The following is a 17,741-nucleotide window of genomic DNA, read 5'->3' as shown; positions in this document are numbered from 1 at the left end:
TTGTAAAAAAAGCTTCACTGCATATTACAAGATGTGTCATAGTACAGTAAAAACTTGTGTAAGCTGAATGTTTGACCCAGTTGCACATGCACATGCAGACCTTAAATTCAAATTAGATATACAAAAAACTGCTTTCTAGTGTTAAACTCTGCACTTCAATAATGCAACCATAGACTGTAGATAGATAGTTGTGATATTTGACCTATGAAACTAATGCAGGATGCTGTGTTGTGGTAGAGGTTAATGTTACTAGAGAAAGGGGAAAGATGAGTTTCTATTTTTACTTCCTGTCTTTATTGTAAAAATGAAAACACGCACACATTAGATGATAGATGTAAACAATTATGCTACATAAATACAGCAAAACTTCAGCAAAAATATCCTATCATCAGTTTCATCCGTATGTTTGGTGTTGGTGTCTAAAATGAAAGGGAGAATTGGGTTCTTCGCCCTGCGGTTACTCCTCCTTATTCTCCGTGAGCTGCTCCCTGGACTCCTCGTTGGAAATCTGCAGGACGGGTGTACTGATCTCACTCGACTGCATGTCACCAGCCACCCGCAGCAGGCAGCTCAGGACCATGTCCTTGGCCAGGTTGGCTTCCACGTTCCCCTCGCGACTCAGCTTCATGGTGATCTGGTCCAGGCTGGTCAGAACCAACTCTGACGCCATCAGAGGGCAAACGGGGCCTTGGTCAGATTCATCTCTCGCCATGTTCTCCATTGTGTATTGCTGGTACAGATCCAATAGTTTCTGCTCCAGGTAGCGATTTAGAAGGGAGTTGGAGAATGGCCCATCTCGGCTTCGGAACATAATGCTCAGGTCACGGCCACTACCCTGTCTCCATCCTCCCCTCATTGGACACAGAAGCCCACCCTGGGATGTCTGTCCTGGTAGAGAATCCTCTACAGCTGGGGGGACATCACAGGACTGGAGGAAGGGGCCAGGAGGCTGAGCGTCAGTGCAGAGCCTCGGCTCTTGCGCTGATAGAGGCAGCACCTGGTCACCTCCGATGTGAAGGTCACTGTAGTTCTGGCAGATGCTCTGACAGAAGGAGGGGACCAGGAAAGGGGCATCGCTACCCGAGCGATCCAGAGCTGGGATCTCTATCTCTGCAGAGATCTGTCTGCGCAGAGGGGCCGAGAGGAGAGAAGAGGACAGTGGCGGGGGGCTGTTCATATCCCCTGAAGTCCTCCTGTCTTCTATGCCACCTATCGGCTCGGGGGAAGTACAATGAATGGGGGGGGCGTGTGTAGCGGAGCCTGACATGAGGGTGGCAGCTGCTCTCGGCTGCCCATAAGCACTCTGAAGAGCCTTCAGAGGAGGGAGGAAGTCCGGCTCCTCCGATTCACCGAAGGTCATGCGAAACAATCTGCCTTCACAAAGCATCCTGCAACAAAGAGCACACACACAGGAGCTGTGAACCGGGTTATAAACACACACTGTCCCCATGCATGTACTGGTGACCTATAGGAACACACAACATGGACCAATGCCACACACCACAGCATCTACAGCCTCATAGTTTACAAGTTTTGTGTATTAGAAAATATACACATATAACAGCATGAATATCAACGACAAGTTATGGCTCTGGTTTCTGTTTAAAATGAGTTTAAGATCTTTTATGATCCACCTTGAGTTCTGTGGATCAACAATCCCCCAAAAAAGAAAACGACATTGGTCCAAGAGATGATTAACAAAAAGGCATCTTACTTTATCGCAATATAGTATTGAATTAAAACAAGTTTGATTATACTCTGAAGAAAACATCTTCCTACCTTTGCCTGGAATCAAAGTTTCCCAATCAGCACGTTGGTACTTCCACCGTCTTTAATCTCAACAGAAAGAAGCAGATATCAACTTGTCACTGTCTATCTGTGTGTGAGTGTGTGAACAGGAGTGTGCAGAGAGGTTGCTTTGTACCACTCCAAGAGGAAGTGGAAATATCTGAATCTTATTTCTGTTTTCCCCATTTCTGCTTAACTTCATGTTGCAGCTGGTGTGTGAATGTACTCCAACGCATAATAGTTTGTCATTTATAAGGTTTATTCCCGCCCTGATCTCATATATATTACATTAGAATGTTATGTAAGAAGAATTATTTTCCCTTCTTGCTAAAAGCTGTGAAAGGGCATCTGTTAGTGTGGAATGAGACACAAGCTACGAAAAGAAACCGCTGAGGTTCTGTTTCACTGTAAATAAGAAACAGGTGTGTGGCTGAGGTTGGGTAAAAAGCAGAATGGAAAGTCATTCCAAATATCAGTAAACAGAAAGTTCTGCAGATGTTGATTCCTGTTTCTGTCACGCCATCACCTCAGAGTTATATTCGAGTTCCGCCAGTTGATGGTGAAGGGTTGTAGTCGAATAACTGTGAACCCATACGTCAAAGTTCCTATTGTCTTCCCCTCTGCCCAAGCAGAAGTGTGACTACACGCTCGATTTTGCAATCGCACCACATTATTTCCTTTTTGAAACTGCACCAGCTCCTCGCTTTCTAAAAAACGTCCAAGCTGTACAGAAGAGGGCAGACAGACACGGTTGACTCCACAGTGAGTGAGATTCATAAATGACGATCCTGGTTACAACAGTGAATGAAGGTTTTGAGTCAAAAAAGCTAATAAGGAAAAAGAAAATGAGCAGGAAAGGGGAAAGGGGGAGGGAGGAGATGAACCAGTGAGGGGAAAAGAGGGAAAAGTAAAGAAAGTTTGGAGAAGGACAGACGGCGAAGTGAGCGAAAACAGGAGGCGAGATCTTGAAGTTCATTCAGTTTCTGGGCATTATATGAACTAATAAAAGACATAAACATGACATCAACTGACTGATAGATGTTCCAAGGACCGGCTGGATGCGATGAATTTCGTTGGACGAGACGCTGGTGAAAATAAGCAGCGATTGAAGGGAGCCGACCTTTTGACCCCTGTGGATACACTGGTGGATCTCTGTGACTTTGTCGGACTCACAAAAGCTCAGATAAGTCTCCTTTCACTCTTCAGCATCCCCTTTAACCTCCTGCCTCAACTTCTACCCAAATGAATTTCAAACATGCACTCACCTCTCTCCATTGAGCTGTTTCCCCATCCAAACACACACTCATCACTCTGACGGATGAAGCTCAATGGATGGGCCGTGTCTCCTCTTGTCTGGTGCCTGTGGTAGTGTTGGCTGTCTGTGTTGAAATCAGCACTGATGAGGATTGTGATTTTCAAGAAAGACCTAGTGCACCTATAGAACATTATATTACAAGAATACCACAAATTGCACAATAACACAATCTTGATCCCTATTTTTAATATTGCACATTTTATTGTTAATACATTTTCCCCTTGCGTTGTTACGTCCTTGTGCTGCCATGTTGATTGTGAGTTTCCTCTGTGGAGGACCAATCAAAGGTCCAGCTTATCTTTGTTATCCTCCTGTTTAGCACCCAGCTATAATTTGATATTAGGGAGACACCTCTGCAATGCAAAGGTTTTACTGAACAATATGTTTTGAAAAACTAAACTTACTAAACTAACTACGTTTTTGTTGCGGAGACTGTGACAGGTCGAGTGGTCAGATTGTTTTTCAGAATTGTATGATGCAAACTGTTCTGTATGGAGAGTGTTTTTTCTACTGATTAATATCAAATAGTGTGTGATCTCCTTTTGCGCAACAAACCCCGGTCTGAACCAGAAATCCAGTGAAAGGGATGCAAACTTCCAGACAATATTAATGGCCGTGGATGTGTGTTTGTCCTCCAAATGAGTCTCTTTTCGGTGTCACTTCAGTTCAGACTCTTTTCATTCAGATGCCGTCTGTTCGCGTCAGAGCAGCCCAACAATAGACCCACATGAAACAGGAGAGGAGCTGCTCTATAATTTATAAGGAGGAGGAATCCTTAATCAACATCACATAACTTCTGGAGTTTTGTTTAAATACAGACATGTTGTTACATAACTGGTATAGAGTTCAAGATTTAGCATTTTTGCATTTGACACAAAACTTGGCCCAGATGTAAACAAGTGCAATTTATCATGTTTCTATAATGAACATCGAATGAAACAGAGTTTATAAACAGGTGCATTCACAGTCACACAGTTAATAGAAGTACAGGTCCTGTGTTTTGTTGTATTCTTGGCTGTTGTCATTGTGTCCACTGTGAGTCAGGACACAGTATCTGACTCAGGACTGGCTGGAGTGTCCAGTTACCGAGCCGTTGCCACAGCAGTGTTGCTGAGGAGCATGCGACATGTTGAGGTCAGGTGCCTCACATATCTGCAGCTTCAGAACCCTGGACAGCGCCTTGTTTTAACCCAGCTCCATTCATCCAGCTTTACAGGTCTTAAAACACTGGTTTATCAGGAGGAGACCACGATGGATGGACGCTTCACAACCACTGAGGAATATAAAGTCAATGATTTGAGCCCCAAAGGCTCCATTTAGAGGGATGTTCAGGAAAATCAACAATGTCTTCCGTCCCAATCAGCCTGGACACAGAGGCCGGGATGCAGGTGGGTGCAGGAGTGAACAGGATTACCACAGAGCCTGCACCGTCAGGCTGGTACGCAGCACCTCCATGCTCGTGGTGGGGGAGAGAAGGCAGACGACGGCCGCCGAAGGCTCCACTTTAAAACGCAGCAAGAGCTCAGTGAGCATCGAGTCGACCTTGTACTATTACCAGAGGCAAGAGGACCAGATATGGCTGTACTCTCAGAACCAGAACTGCCTGGAGTACCTGGAGGCCCTGGTGGCTCTGAGGCGGCGCTACACCCAGAGTGTGAGCGACCTGAAGAGCAGAGACATCCAGGCCAACGTGACATCCTCCAGGAAGAAGCCTGCACCCCCACCGCCCACGAAACAGGAACCTGTGAGCTTTTAAAATCATCTCTGATGTGCAGGCGGTACCATAGAGAGGTGTTATACAGTTTTATTTGATTCTCTTTAAACCACAGGTACCAAGAGCCAAACCCTCTGCTCCTCCGGTCCCCACAGAGCAGGACACTCTGCAGTTCTTTGACTCGGTCATCGCCAGCTGCGATGAGCCTCCCCGTAAACCTAACCTGGATGATGGACATGCAGATGTGGACTTCATAGGTGAGTCTGAAAATAAATCTTCACTAGAATTGTAATGATCAGTATTTCACACTTTCATTATTATTATTATTATTTGTTGGTTTGTTTGTGACCAAGATTACGTAGAAACTACTCCGGACATTTTGCGGAGAGTTGAACCAGAAAGAACCCTTAAAATGTTTGTGCAGATCCAGTAATTAATTTTCACTTTCTTTAACATTGGGAGATACAGTGTTGTTTTCAACATTTCTACTTATTTCACAGGGGATTATTTATTTTTCTTCTATCACATTTGGGGAACTGATATTTGTGAGTTTATGCAATTTAGCACAGCTTGGTTTAATTTAGGGGAATGCTGGGCCTTGGTGTGTGCATAGTTCAGCGCGTCTCTGTGAGTCAAAGTGAGCGGAATAAATATTTCCATCGGGTCGAATCCACATTGTTTCTGGGGATTAAATCTTTGTCACCTTGTCTGGCTCTTTTGACGTTAGTCCGAATCACTGTAGGATTTTAAGTGGTGATGATGACCCTGTGTTTAATTACCTACAAGAGCCAAAAGCCTAATACTACTAGATGTGTTAATAAGGTTGAAACTGGTTGTATTAAATAAGAGTTCATTGAACATAGCTTCAAATTCATGTCATCCTCCGATTGAAATCAAGTTATGTTATGATGAAGTTTTTCTCTCCACAGTTCCCACACACCTGCTCATTGTGGGATTCTCTTTCATTATGAAGGTCTCAACCTTCTAGTTTCATTGCCTTGAATATATGTATATTATGATTTGGGGCTATACAAATCAAATATAATTCAATTGAATTATACAGACTGCAGTCATGCAGTGATCGTATGGCCATATGTTGCTTTACCAACTATTATTTAGAATCATCTCCACATTGACCAGCCAACAAACTCAAATATTGCTCCCATGTTCATATATAACATATGAAGAAAAATGTCTAAATTACATATTTTGACTTTGATACCTGGACCTCATAGCGATGTGATAAATATTTGAATAAGTAGTAGGGTCGTTACATTTTACACTATTAAGATTACACTACACTTAGGTCATAAAGACAAACAATATTATGTATTGCAAGAGATTTAACTTCAAAATAAATCCCACATTGGCCAGTTTACAGTGCTGCTTACTATACAAAATTATGAATGGATACTTCAATGTGGTATTTCTCTGAAATGGCCCCTTTTTGCATCCTTTTACTTTTGCTATTGTTTATTTCATTAATTATATGTATGTACTTTTACTTTAGGAAACAGTTAAATTCAAGGCATTTAACTTCTGACGGTGTTTTTTTTCATTCATCACCTTCACTTTTACATTCAGTATTTCTATGTTATTGGCTTACATATAGCTAGTACTAGTATTGGTCCACACAGCTGAACTGTCCACAGAACTTAGCTGGTACACTTAATTTAATGCAGCCAGTGGTATTGTTGTGAATTACAACTAAACCTTTCCCTCTGTGGCATGTCAAAGTGTATAATGTGAAAAAAACACCACGGGTGGGATAGGCTAGATATGGGTCGAGCATGGATAAAGATTTGAAAACCTGATAACGTTTTGTGACCTGCTTGCTTTTTAAATTAGAAGCATTATGGGTTGTCTTGTACCAGCTCTCGGCCTCAGCCCTTTTTACCTCTGACTCCATTCTCCCTTCCCACAGTCGCCTCCAGCTCAGCTGAACACGACCTCCACTCCAATTGGGTCTTGCGGGTTCCTCGTGTCACCGATGACTCAAAGGAGAAGGCTGTTCGTCACTGTGCCAAGGAAAGCAAGAAGAAAACCAAGAGCGGGTCCACGAGCAGCAGGCTGCGGCTTCAGAGGAACCCGATCCACCTGCCCAAGGCGGTGGAGAGCGCCTTCCAGACTCTGCGCTTCAAGCCCAAATTAAAAAAAGAAAAGTGAGGCTTGATGAGACATTTGAAACCTGCTCTCTGTTTGGTCTGACACAATTGTCTGCACGGGGGGGGGGGAAATCAGTCTGAACAGTTAATATTTATATAAAAACACATTTTTACTTTTATTGTGAATATATATGAAGCAGCAAAAGGAAATTTAGCCATTCATTTTATAATTTAAGTCTATTGTGTTTTTGTCCAGTTGGATGTAAAAACATCCTCATATTAAAAAGCCTATCAGGTATAATTTCTTTGAAGGATTTAAATAACAGTTGCAGTTAATTAACAATAATCTGGATATTTAGCAATAGGGTGCCACTATAAAGCAGAAATGCAAGTAGGGTGACTTTTGCCGGAAGCGCTGACAGAAAAATCCCGTAATTTCTTACATTTACCTTACCCATCTTTTCAAAGCACTTCTTTCAAGGGTTCTTTTTAACTTAATTAATCAAGGGAATCATGCTTTATTATGATGGATGTTATGGAGTTTAGTGTGAGCACAGTTTATGGTTCAGATCTGCAGATTCTTCATTCCTCCCAGGCATCATAGAGAAAGAGAAATCCAACAATGGCTCCTTAGTAGCAGTTTAATTCAGGAGAGAGGTTCACATTTGCGAGGCGAGTCCAAGGGCTGAGCACATTGAAGAGTTCAAAACCTACTAAGGTTATTTGTTCCTCCCTGCCACAGTTAAAACAGTGTTAAAGATGAAGGGTAAAGTTGAATAATGAGGGAAACATATTCTCTAAGTTAACCATTATGCTACTTGTGGTTTTGTTTGGCCGGAGAGTTTGAGATACCTGTCACAACACAACGGTGATGAATGATTTTTATTTATTTTTTACAATTATAAATAAACCATGACCTGTGTGATGCTTCTGATACTACTGTGTAATTTGATTGGGAGCTACAGTAGAGGAAAGGTCATGTAGACCCTTGAATCATCTAAAAAGAGAATAACTACAAATACTAAAAAGACCTGAATTTGAAAATGTTCAGAATAATTATCATAAAAATAAGTTTCAAGTATTAACTACTTTTAATTTTATACTATAATAATTTATAATATTATTCCTTAGATTAATATATTGGTTAAATATTAGAAATCTAGCCTCCTTCTCTTCTCATTCTCATCTCAACGTCTCATTCAAACTATAAAAAATGTAAATATGTCCATTTCTTTTCATTTCTTTATTACAAAAGGTGTGACGTACAAACCAGAAACTACACAACATTCATTTCTTCTCTGTTTTGCCTTTGGGGCTGAAGAAGGATGACATGGTCTTCATGCCGGTCTTGTCCACCTTAGCCAGAGTTTTCTGAGCAGCCGTCATCTTCTTGGCTGGCTGGAATAAGGAGCAGAGAAAAACAAAATCAATATGATAACCAGACGACCTTGCACGGAGACAGCGGAGAATTGATTACATATGTACTTCAATTCAAGCTGAGAAAAACACATTTACACATGGTAAGCCCCATTGACCCATGTGGATAAAGTCTACAAGCAAAGCTTAAAGAAAGTGTTCGACAGAGCAAAACTTCACCAACAATCACCCAAGGGCTCCAGAGGAAAAAGCAAACCAGTGACTACTTTAGCCTTATTGTAGTAATCGGAACAAATGATTTCTGAGCCATAGACACCGACATTAATTGTTTGTTCTCTTCAGTTCAGGCAGACACTCACTTTCCGCGCAAAGTCTGCACTGTTGAATTTGGTGTAGTCCTCTTCGGCCTCCACCGCATTGCCTGAAAGTTTCCGCTTCTGCATAACGAGGAAGTAGGAAATGCTGTTCATGACATAGGGCGCCACTGTTTTTAATTTCAACCACAGACACGCACACATCTAGTTCTAGAGACCCCCACGCTGGATGGAAAAGGAAAGCCTCTATAACCAAAGTTGAAAACATACAAGCAGCAACTTAGGAATCGTTTCACCGGAACGTTTCACATCATAAACAGCCAAAGATAAGTTAGAGTGAGGAGGAGTACAGACAACATTTGAACGCGTTGAATGTGCAGAAGAAGTGAACTTACCTTGGAAGGAGGCTCGGTTTCCTTTGGGCTCGTGAGCTCTGGTAACCTGTGGAGTAGGAAGAGATGCAAGACGACATTATCGTCAAAGCACTAATACAAGTCATGATGTCAAAGTGTTGGATGTCTGGACGTACTGCAAGTGTTTGAGCAGGGCTTTGCTCAGGTCTTCACTGATGTACTCTGAAATCAGGCCGTGGGCGTAGCGCAGGTAGTCCTCTGTATGATGATGATGAGAGAATGGAAGTGATTAATATAAAACTACTACATTTTTTATATAAAGTAAGTGATTTATAAAAATCTAACTTAAAGGTGGGGGAATGTTACAGAGTTTGATGACTAACCCTAACCCAATCACAGAAACTACATGTCAGTACTGCCATCTACAGGTCAACATCATATTTACTGTAAAAACACAAGCTGTGAATGTTTTTTCGTAGTAGGAAATGTTTCACTGTGTAAGACAGAGCTTTAAACACTGAAGTACCTTGAAGGTAAATCGACTCACCCTCATGGTAATCTGACTCTGACTTCACTCTGATGTATGTTGTGGATTTGACTCCTTCACCCACGGAGATATTTTTCTTCTTGAGAGCAACAACTGTCCTCTCCACCTTCAGCAAGACAAATAAAAGAATGATCTAACGTCACTGTGCAAACACAAGAACGCACTTTACCACATTAACTGTTTTGTCTTGCAGTGTGTCTTTGTACTTTGTACCAGCATAGAAAGATGAGTACTTTGTAGTTCACAGTACCTTTTTTTTTAACCAATTCATTGTCTTCTCTTGGCTATATCGATGGAACTTCAGGCTTCCCACCTCTAAAAGAATACAACACACAGTTTAAACAGAGCAATTAGTATAATCCTATAGATGAGTGGGACTAGCTTCAGTATGACACCTCACCTTTTTCCTCTGCAATGTGGTGCAGGGAGGCCAGGGAACGTGTGCAGCTCAGCAGCCTCGAACAAACTGGGAATTCCTCATCCATAACAATCTGATCCACAGGCTGGAACTTCCCCTGAGCAGCAGGTAACATAGAAGCAGATGTCACACATTAAAAATCTGATGACACAAATAAAACAAATACCAACAAAAATCTGATATTTTAGTACAAATGAGGTCTGGGCGATACGACTTTAAATCAATATCACAATTATTTCAAACTTTCCCCTCAATTACGATCAATTATTTCATGCCATCACCACTTACCCCTAACCCACATGAGGCGCATTACTCAGCACCTGTCAACCAGAGACCCTGCTCCTCTGCTCTTTTCTAGTCACTCACATGTAGAGCTGATCTTAATAAAAGTTTAAATAGACAACTTAAATGGACTGCCATTGGGTGAATGTGTATTATAAGGCATTGTTGAGTGTGAGGATATGAATCCGGATCGTTCCTGTCGCTTTAACCCTGATGTGCGTGTCTCGTCTCGTGTGAAGCAGGTGAACTGAGTGCGTGCAAAATGTTTGACTTTTTTTCTAAAGTGTTTAAATATGTGTCTCATAAACTCTATAGAGTGAATAAAATAAACATTAAGTAAACTTCAGTACTGTTCAGGTATCTTCTGATAAGTGTCTTTATCGTTGATGTATAAAGTGAGCACAGGTCAGCGGGGGGCCAGGAGGGAGGACATGCATCAACATAACCGACGTGAGAAAGATTAAGTTAGAGGTACAATAATCCTGTAAAAAGATTTGTCTCTTACCTCTTTTCCAGCTTTAATCAAATAGGGTAAGATAAGGAAAAGAGGATCCATTGGAGTAACAAAGAGAAGTCTTCCATCTATTTAACAAAAGAAACAGCTGTGAGACACTATACTACAACTGACTATATGGTTAGTTGTAATTTGTGTCAGCAGGTCCTCTTTGTTGTCGTTTGTCTGTGCTTGGTGTTGCTATAATGTAAAAACATTGTTCCTCTGAATGTGTTATATATTCAGCATAGACAATCTGGCTTATTCTGAGCATCTTTTGCAGCCAAGAACAACCCTAATGTCTGTTGCTCACAGTTAGTTTGAGTCACCTTTGTATCAGCGTTTGTTATGATGCTTAAGTTTTCTTCAAAGTTCACACTTCAATGAGTAATGAGACCCACCTCTCTGAACAGCCTGACCAACAAACCAGGAGTGGAAATCTTCTTCGAACGCTTTGACCTCGTACATCTGTGCATCGCCGGCACCCAACATGTACAGAGATGCTTCATCTGCAGGGGGACAGAGAGGAACTGGGTTACGGTCACTTCTACATCCGCATGTGCATGAGTTAAAGGTTACCTTATACAGATCTGAATTTTGACTGTTATTATGTTCTGACTTACTGGTAACATTGTTTTGTCTGAGCTACAACTCAAGATTACTCACTTCAAAACATTATTTTTCATACATTATGACGGGAAGTGACAAGATTGAATATTAGAAAAGTTTTCAAATGCGGCTTCTTTCTACTCAAAAGCTGTATCACTCTCTGGTTGTATCTTGTAAATTGAACAAACATTGTTGTTGAATTGCTTTATGTGCTGGAGCAGATTATTTACCAACAACTAGAGGAGCAAAGTTTCAAAAAGTATGTAAATTGTAATTTGTATTTATTCCCTAATGACAAAGTGTCATGTTGATGATTCACCGGTTCAGCATCTAGTGACATCACTAAAGGCTCGTTGAAACCGCAGTTAGTCCAAGAGTCATTTCTCACTGTTAAATACAAGTGGAGGATATAAATAAACGTTTAGATAGATATATAGATGTATAGATAGATAGATATATACTTTATTGATCCCAAATTGGGAAATGATTGTGTTACAGCAGCATGTCAAGGGCACTCCACATAGAGTAGAGAACAAGACTAAATACAAGAGATGGCAAAATAAGAGACAAGCGTGCAAAAGTGCAGTAGTTGTTTGCAAAGGTAGAGGTCAGAATATTACTAAAATAATATAAGATGTGCAATAAAATATGAATATGAGATGTATGTTTATAAGATAAACCACAAAATGGTACAAACCTGTTGTTGGTTTCCTCAGTCTCACAAAAGCCGGGTCGCTGTCCTGCTTCTTTGCATCGAGGACAGAGTCTGAAAAAATCACAACAACCATTAGACTCGTTACAGCTCGACACACACAACATCTGCATGGCTACCAAGCTAACTCACACATCACTGGATAACAAGCTAACAACTAGCATGTTGTGACTGTGTAGCAAAACGATGTATGTGACAACCAGCGGCTGTCACCACCTCCAGTAGCTTCTCTGTGTGATTGTGATCTAATGTTGTCTGCTAACTTCTCAAAGGGGTGTTGTTGCTAGCAGGTTAGCTTAGTTAGCAGACTGAGAGATGCACCTACCTGGAGCAACCACCACCCAGCTGTCATTTTGTGCGCGAGGCGTCCGCTTCTTTTTAGCTGCCATTTTGTGTGTTAATAGCCTTTAGCGGAGTTATTTTGTGTGTTGACGTGAAGTGCTGCTGATAAGAGTTGGATTATTTCCTGGGTGTAAAAACACACTCGGCCTCGTTTTAGTTCAAATTGCCGCTGTGCTATGGAAAGGCGCCTCTGTGCTTCCATCTTGGATTGTCCCACGGGGGGGGGAAGGGAAACACCGCATGTATTATAGATATTTGAGCTTAATTTCATATTTTTGTAATCAGATTTATATTACATTTAATTTCTAAAAATCGAATAGATGCGTCGTTGTTGAAAAAAAACCTCAAAGAAGTGAATAATAAGACGTACTGTACTTTTGATTCACCCTGTTTTTAACATGCCGTGGTACAGTCCCAATGCTCTGTAAGAGTTTTGATGTTGATCAATGTGGGTTTTTGTTTGGATGAGCCTGAAACTATCGAACACAAATTTTGATTTATTTGGATCTCCCAAGGAAGGTGTCGAGCTCTGTTATCACTATTATATTATTACTATTATAATGGGTAAATACCATATACACTAAATTAAATGGAAGGACAGTCAACCTTCATTAATGTGTTTATTAAATTAATTATTATCTATATAGACAACATCGAAGAATAGCAAGTCAAATAACAAATTATACAACGTCATTTCTAAGTCTCCTTAATGTTTATTGATCCTTGTTACACAATTTCTTAATTGGATATTTAGAAATATTGTTAACCCACCAAATGTTAGACGTTTTTTTATTTTTTTATTTTGTTTGTTTGTACATACATAGAACGTGTTTTTGTTTCCTGTGTAAGATTTGGTTTCTACTTGAGTCTGTAAACTAGAACTGTATCATAAAAAAATATAAATAAATAAAAATGCAATTCACATAAATACCGCGAGAGGTCACCCGAGAACTGTGGATAACGTGAGAGTGGATGGTGCATTTTGTTTTACTTCCTTGTCTCTCAGCTGATATTTCAGAAACAGAGATGAACCCACTCTGAGCGCTGGAGTTCATACAAAGAGTTGCCAGCTCTTCTTTTTTCTTTTCTTTTAAAATTTAAACCGGTTTTCACTGATCTTTTGTTCTGTGTTCTGTCAGAATTGCGGCTGCGACCACATCGTGGATCATGGATCTGGATCATGTGAATTATGATTAAAACTAGATTGCCGAGATATGTGCAACCATACTGTTCATATCGCCATCATGTCAATTGTAGTAATCCCATTATCTCTGTTGGACATTTTCTTTGTATTCCTACTTTAAACATTGAAAAAACCTTCCCTTGTATGGCTGACAATGTCTTTTCTCATGAATGTTGTGAATATTGATGTTTGTAACATCTATTAGACTTTGGTAGTTTTTCCAAACCCTATTTGGGGGTTGAGAGCAGAGGATGTTGCATTTTTATAAGAAGCCCTACAAGGAAATTGTGATTTGTGAATGTGGGATATACAAATATACAAAAGTTGTATTATTATTATTATTATCGTTATTATTATGATTGTAGCTGCTATTGTTAATCTCAGCGAGCCGAGAGCTCTGAGGTGCAGGATGTTGGGTGACCACTCTCTCTTGGCACACTGACACAGAACAGATTGGAGGATCCATCTGTCCTTCAGTGAGAGGAGGGCATCTCTCAGTCCCTCTCTCAGGATGTGACACTGTGAGTCCCAGTTGGTTTGGAGGTGACTCACTTGTTATTTTTTCCTCCCCGTGCACTGTTTATGTGAATGCTCGAGCAGAGATATGTAGGAAGTTAGTATGTGTTTCCATCCCCATAAGAGGACTATCGCAGTGTCATCAGTTTGAGTTCCCTCTGACATATGTATATGACTACTATTAGCTGTGTATCCCCCCTCTCTTCTAAAGACACCGACAGCAGCCCATTAACAGTTTTTGAATTTGTTTTTTTTGGTAATGAGGAATTGAGGGATTTGTGTGCCTGTGGGGAGCAGTGTGATGTAAAGGAAAACTACACAGCATGACTTAGACCTGAAGGTTTCTCTGTTGCCTCTATCTGAATTTTCAGTTTTCTATGTTTAACCTTTTGTGTCTTCCTTTTCTTTTTATGTCAATTAAAAAAAAAACTAGAGGCCGTCCAAATAATCTGTTTCCTGACAAAAATGTGTTAACATGAGGCTTTCATAGACATCGGAATTTGATACGCAGACTTGAAAAAAAGCTTTTATTTTTGAATATTTAACACTGAAAGGAACATTGCTTTGAGGGAATAAACAATTTAGAAAAGACGTGGATTTATATTTAACATTTAACATTAAAAACGAATATATTTTCTCAACAACCAGGTTAGCCAGAGGTCCCCCTTTACTTGTATTTGTGTATTCTTTATATTTGAAGTTATTTATCGTAAATATTATGGTTAAACTGTAAAATATCAAACCTCCATAACGTTTCCCTATTTTACTCCCTAATATCAGTTTCAGCAGTTGCTCCCCAAAATTTAGATTGGTTAAGGCTCTCAAAACAATGCTTCTCTAGTAGGCCCGTTCACCAAGACTTTAAGCAACACATCTTCCAAACCCTTTGAACACGGCCTTAACTCCTCCTTAGAATAAATCAGATTGATGTTAGTGTGGTCTGAGGCAAAGAGAGCATGGGTGAAATATTGTCCATGAATTACTTGCTTTATGGGTCCCGTGAGTATCATACACAACAGGCTGTGCAGCTAAACAGAATATTCCATGAAAGCTTTCTTTCTTTTTCGGGGCTGCTCGAGGGAACGTTTGCATGTCTGAGTGCCAGGGAGAACAACAGCAGCCTTTTCTGAAACACTGGACCACAGACAACCCCAGAGAGCCCGGCCCCTCCGTCACCAGCATCCAGACAAAGTACCAAGTGGGTCTAAATTTAGGTCCTGATGTGGATTCGTCAACCCGGAGTCCGAGACCCTCTGTGTCCTCTCCCAAACCCCAACTCCACAACCTTCATCCGTCACACATCCAACAAAGAGGATTTCAACACAACCAAAGCCATGTCTGTTCTTTCTTCCCCCCCCCCCTCCCCCCTCAAGCTCCACTTCCTCCTGCTCCACGTAATTCAGATTGGAGCTTGCTAGGTCATGATGAACTTCATCCATCCATTATTTACACAACTTATCCTTTGAGGGTCGTGGCTCTACATCGGACAAGAGGTGGGGTAAACCCTGGATAGGTCGCCGGTTTAATGCACTGAATTGAAGTACTCTGTGGAAATAGGAGTGTATCGCAGCCAGCCGGATGTAGAGAGCCGGTCACACTCTGCTGAGCTCAATGAACAGCCCGTGGTCCCATCCATCTCCGTGGCCTCATTTGTGGTGGTCCGATGCCGGGTGACAGGTTACAGCGTACATATCGACTCAGCCCTGAGCTGTCATGTCACCACCATGTGCTGTGCATTACCAAGGGTATATTTTTCTACCCTCGCTGTCGTCTACCTTCAGGATTTGTAGAGTGAACAGAGTTGATTTGAAACAAAAATAATACACATTCACCACGGTGCATTTTTAACTGTCATGGCTGCCAAGATGAACAGGTTATAAATAGATTGACAACGTCACACCGGGTGCCACTTTTTCTGTGTGTGGAGATACAGAGATTAGCCGTTGTTTCAGACAGCTGTTTAAGCCACATTTGCCATTTTGAATTCCCTGCAGAGGTAAACTCCATCTTTAGCTCGAGGAGGTGAAATACCCCTCGATACACTCATAACAGACACACACATGCATACACACACATAAAAAACAGATGTGGAGAGAATTCCCCTTGGCAGCAGAAGCCTTGAGTCATCATCTGGGATTCCCTTCCTCTCACTTCCAAATATGGGTGGAATTGTGAGCGAGCGGGAGGCAGAGTGTGGAATCGGAATGGAACCCCCTCGTGATGTCAGAGCTGTGGAACAGTGAGCCTCACGCTGACTGGAAACACACAGGAAGGAATGGCCGGAATGCGAGGATCACCGAAACGCTATTGCCTCCTCCTCCCCTGCACATTTGTGAACTCTTGAATTGTAGCACTCATGCCTGGTGTGCACCCACACACGCTCACGTAATGGTTTTTCGGCAGCCCTCTCACCGGGGAGAGGTTTCTTCCCGTAAAGCCTTATTCCTCATCGCCCCCCCCACTCACCCCACATGATGGTGACTTCTTTTTCCCCAGCATCTCTGTGCTCAGCGTGAGGCCTCTCTTTCAGTTGGGTATTTCCCTTCGCCCTGAGTGAGAAGGATGTGATGGTGGTGCTCGGTCTTTGGAAACCATGCAGCTTCTTCCATTTTTGTCATGGTTACAATATTATTTTGCTGCAGTGCATACTCACGGATTATTTTCTCACATTTGAAACACTCCGCTGCATTAGTTGAGAAGCTAATTGTTTTGTGTAATAAATGCAAAAACCAAATTGAGAGTAGAAAGTATAAATTTAAACCATCCAACCAGGTCTGGATTAACCTGCCAGGTGGCCTATGGGGCATAAATGAGGTTTGAGCCCCCTTTGCACCCCCCTTCAACCTATCAGGAACAGCAACCAGCGCAGTCACACACTCACTTTGGGGTCAAGGGTCAGGGTTATGTTGGGAGTTCATTTGAGACATACAGCTATTTCGGGTTTAGCTGTGCTTCCACTGAATGGAATCATAACGTTATTTTACTTACTCTGAGTCTGTTAGGAAACCCGGTGGCTGCTTTGCTTCTTTCCATCATGTCACAGTTTGGTTATTCTTTCTTCTAGCTCTCTGCCATTCTCTTCCTTTCTTGGTCTGATGCCGGCCTTACTCTTCTCAACTCATCCACTGCTCCCACCGCATTTGTTGCGGTCACCTTCGTCTCTATTCTTTGTGTATTTTATGGTTGCAATCTATGAAGTGACTCACTACCATCCCTCGCTGCTGTAGAGTGCGTCACTGCTGTGTTTGCTTTTACGTGGTAACCGTTGTTCACACCTTGTTGCTTGGTTGAGAAGTTCAGCCCCTGGCTTTACTTTCCCCTCACTGTAGAGCTGGCCAGTTGTTGCATCAAGTGGGTCTGATGGCTGGATCGTGTGTTTCAAAAATGTTAGCGAAAGATTGGACGTGCTTCCTCTTGTCCTACAGAGTCCTGACAGTTCAGACGAGTGAACTGACCGCTCAAAGTTTTAATCACCTCAGTCGATATTGTGCTGTATTGGAGTGTTCTACCAAACATGTTTGCCACTGAAATGACCTCAAACCACTGTCAAACAGTAAAGGCGGGTTCACAGATTCCATGTCTTTCCATATCGTTCCGTGTCATTCCATGTCCAAATATCCGTATGCCTGCAAGGGTCGGCACAGACCCCGTGCAGACGTCCATATGCCCAAAT

The 17,741-nt window shown here is 41.7% G+C and overlaps 3 protein-coding genes across 5 annotated transcripts; 1 reads left to right on the top strand and 2 right to left on the bottom strand.

Annotated features, from left to right (window-relative positions):
• Positions 1 to 280: 280 nt before the first annotated feature.
• LOC133967396 (TLR adapter interacting with SLC15A4 on the lysosome) lies at positions 281 to 1,907 on the bottom strand. The gene is made up of 2 exons (XM_062402816.1): positions 1,780 to 1,907; positions 281 to 1,388 (listed from the first exon to the last, which is right to left on the bottom strand). The coding sequence occupies exon 2, from the start codon at positions 1,385 to 1,387 to the stop codon at positions 458 to 460; it is 930 nt and encodes a 309-aa protein (XP_062258800.1). The 5' UTR covers position 1,388; positions 1,780 to 1,907; the 3' UTR covers positions 281 to 457.
• Positions 1,908 to 4,256: 2,349 nt separating this feature from the next.
• Positions 4,257 to 7,945, top strand: LOC133967542 (uncharacterized protein C13orf42). Its single transcript, XM_062403060.1, has 3 exons — positions 4,257 to 4,847; positions 4,933 to 5,074; positions 6,742 to 7,945. The coding sequence occupies exons 1-3, from the start codon at positions 4,428 to 4,430 to the stop codon at positions 6,981 to 6,983; spliced, it is 804 nt and encodes a 267-aa protein (XP_062259044.1). The 5' UTR covers positions 4,257 to 4,427; the 3' UTR covers positions 6,984 to 7,945.
• A 205-nt stretch (positions 7,946 to 8,150) lies between these two features.
• On the bottom strand, positions 8,151 to 12,585 carry rnaseh2b (ribonuclease H2, subunit B). Of its 3 annotated transcripts, none has more exons than XM_062403416.1 (11): positions 12,353 to 12,582; positions 12,013 to 12,081; positions 11,108 to 11,215; positions 10,719 to 10,795; positions 9,914 to 10,028; positions 9,764 to 9,828; positions 9,514 to 9,619; positions 9,143 to 9,224; positions 9,009 to 9,054; positions 8,659 to 8,736; positions 8,151 to 8,320 (listed from the first exon to the last, which is right to left on the bottom strand). In XM_062403416.1, exons 1-11 carry the CDS (start codon positions 12,414 to 12,416, stop codon positions 8,210 to 8,212), a joined length of 921 nt encoding a protein of 306 aa, XP_062259400.1. In that variant the 5' UTR covers positions 12,417 to 12,582; the 3' UTR covers positions 8,151 to 8,209. The 3 variants fall into 3 exon arrangements, with proteins under 3 accessions (XP_062259400.1, XP_062259401.1, XP_062259402.1); XM_062403417.1 differs by lacking the exon at positions 12,353 to 12,582 and adding an exon at positions 12,160 to 12,299; XM_062403418.1 differs by lacking the exon at positions 8,659 to 8,736 and having other exon boundaries at positions 12,353 to 12,585.
• Between the last annotated feature and the right edge of the window lie 5,156 nt (positions 12,586 to 17,741).

The sequence above is a fragment of the Platichthys flesus genome, chromosome 13 (assembly GCF_949316205.1).
Source record: "Platichthys flesus chromosome 13, fPlaFle2.1, whole genome shotgun sequence".
NCBI lineage: Eukaryota > Metazoa > Chordata > Actinopteri > Pleuronectiformes > Pleuronectidae > Platichthys > Platichthys flesus.
The sequence above is the reverse complement of the archived record's forward strand: the minus strand, read 5'-3'. Positions and strand labels throughout refer to the sequence as shown.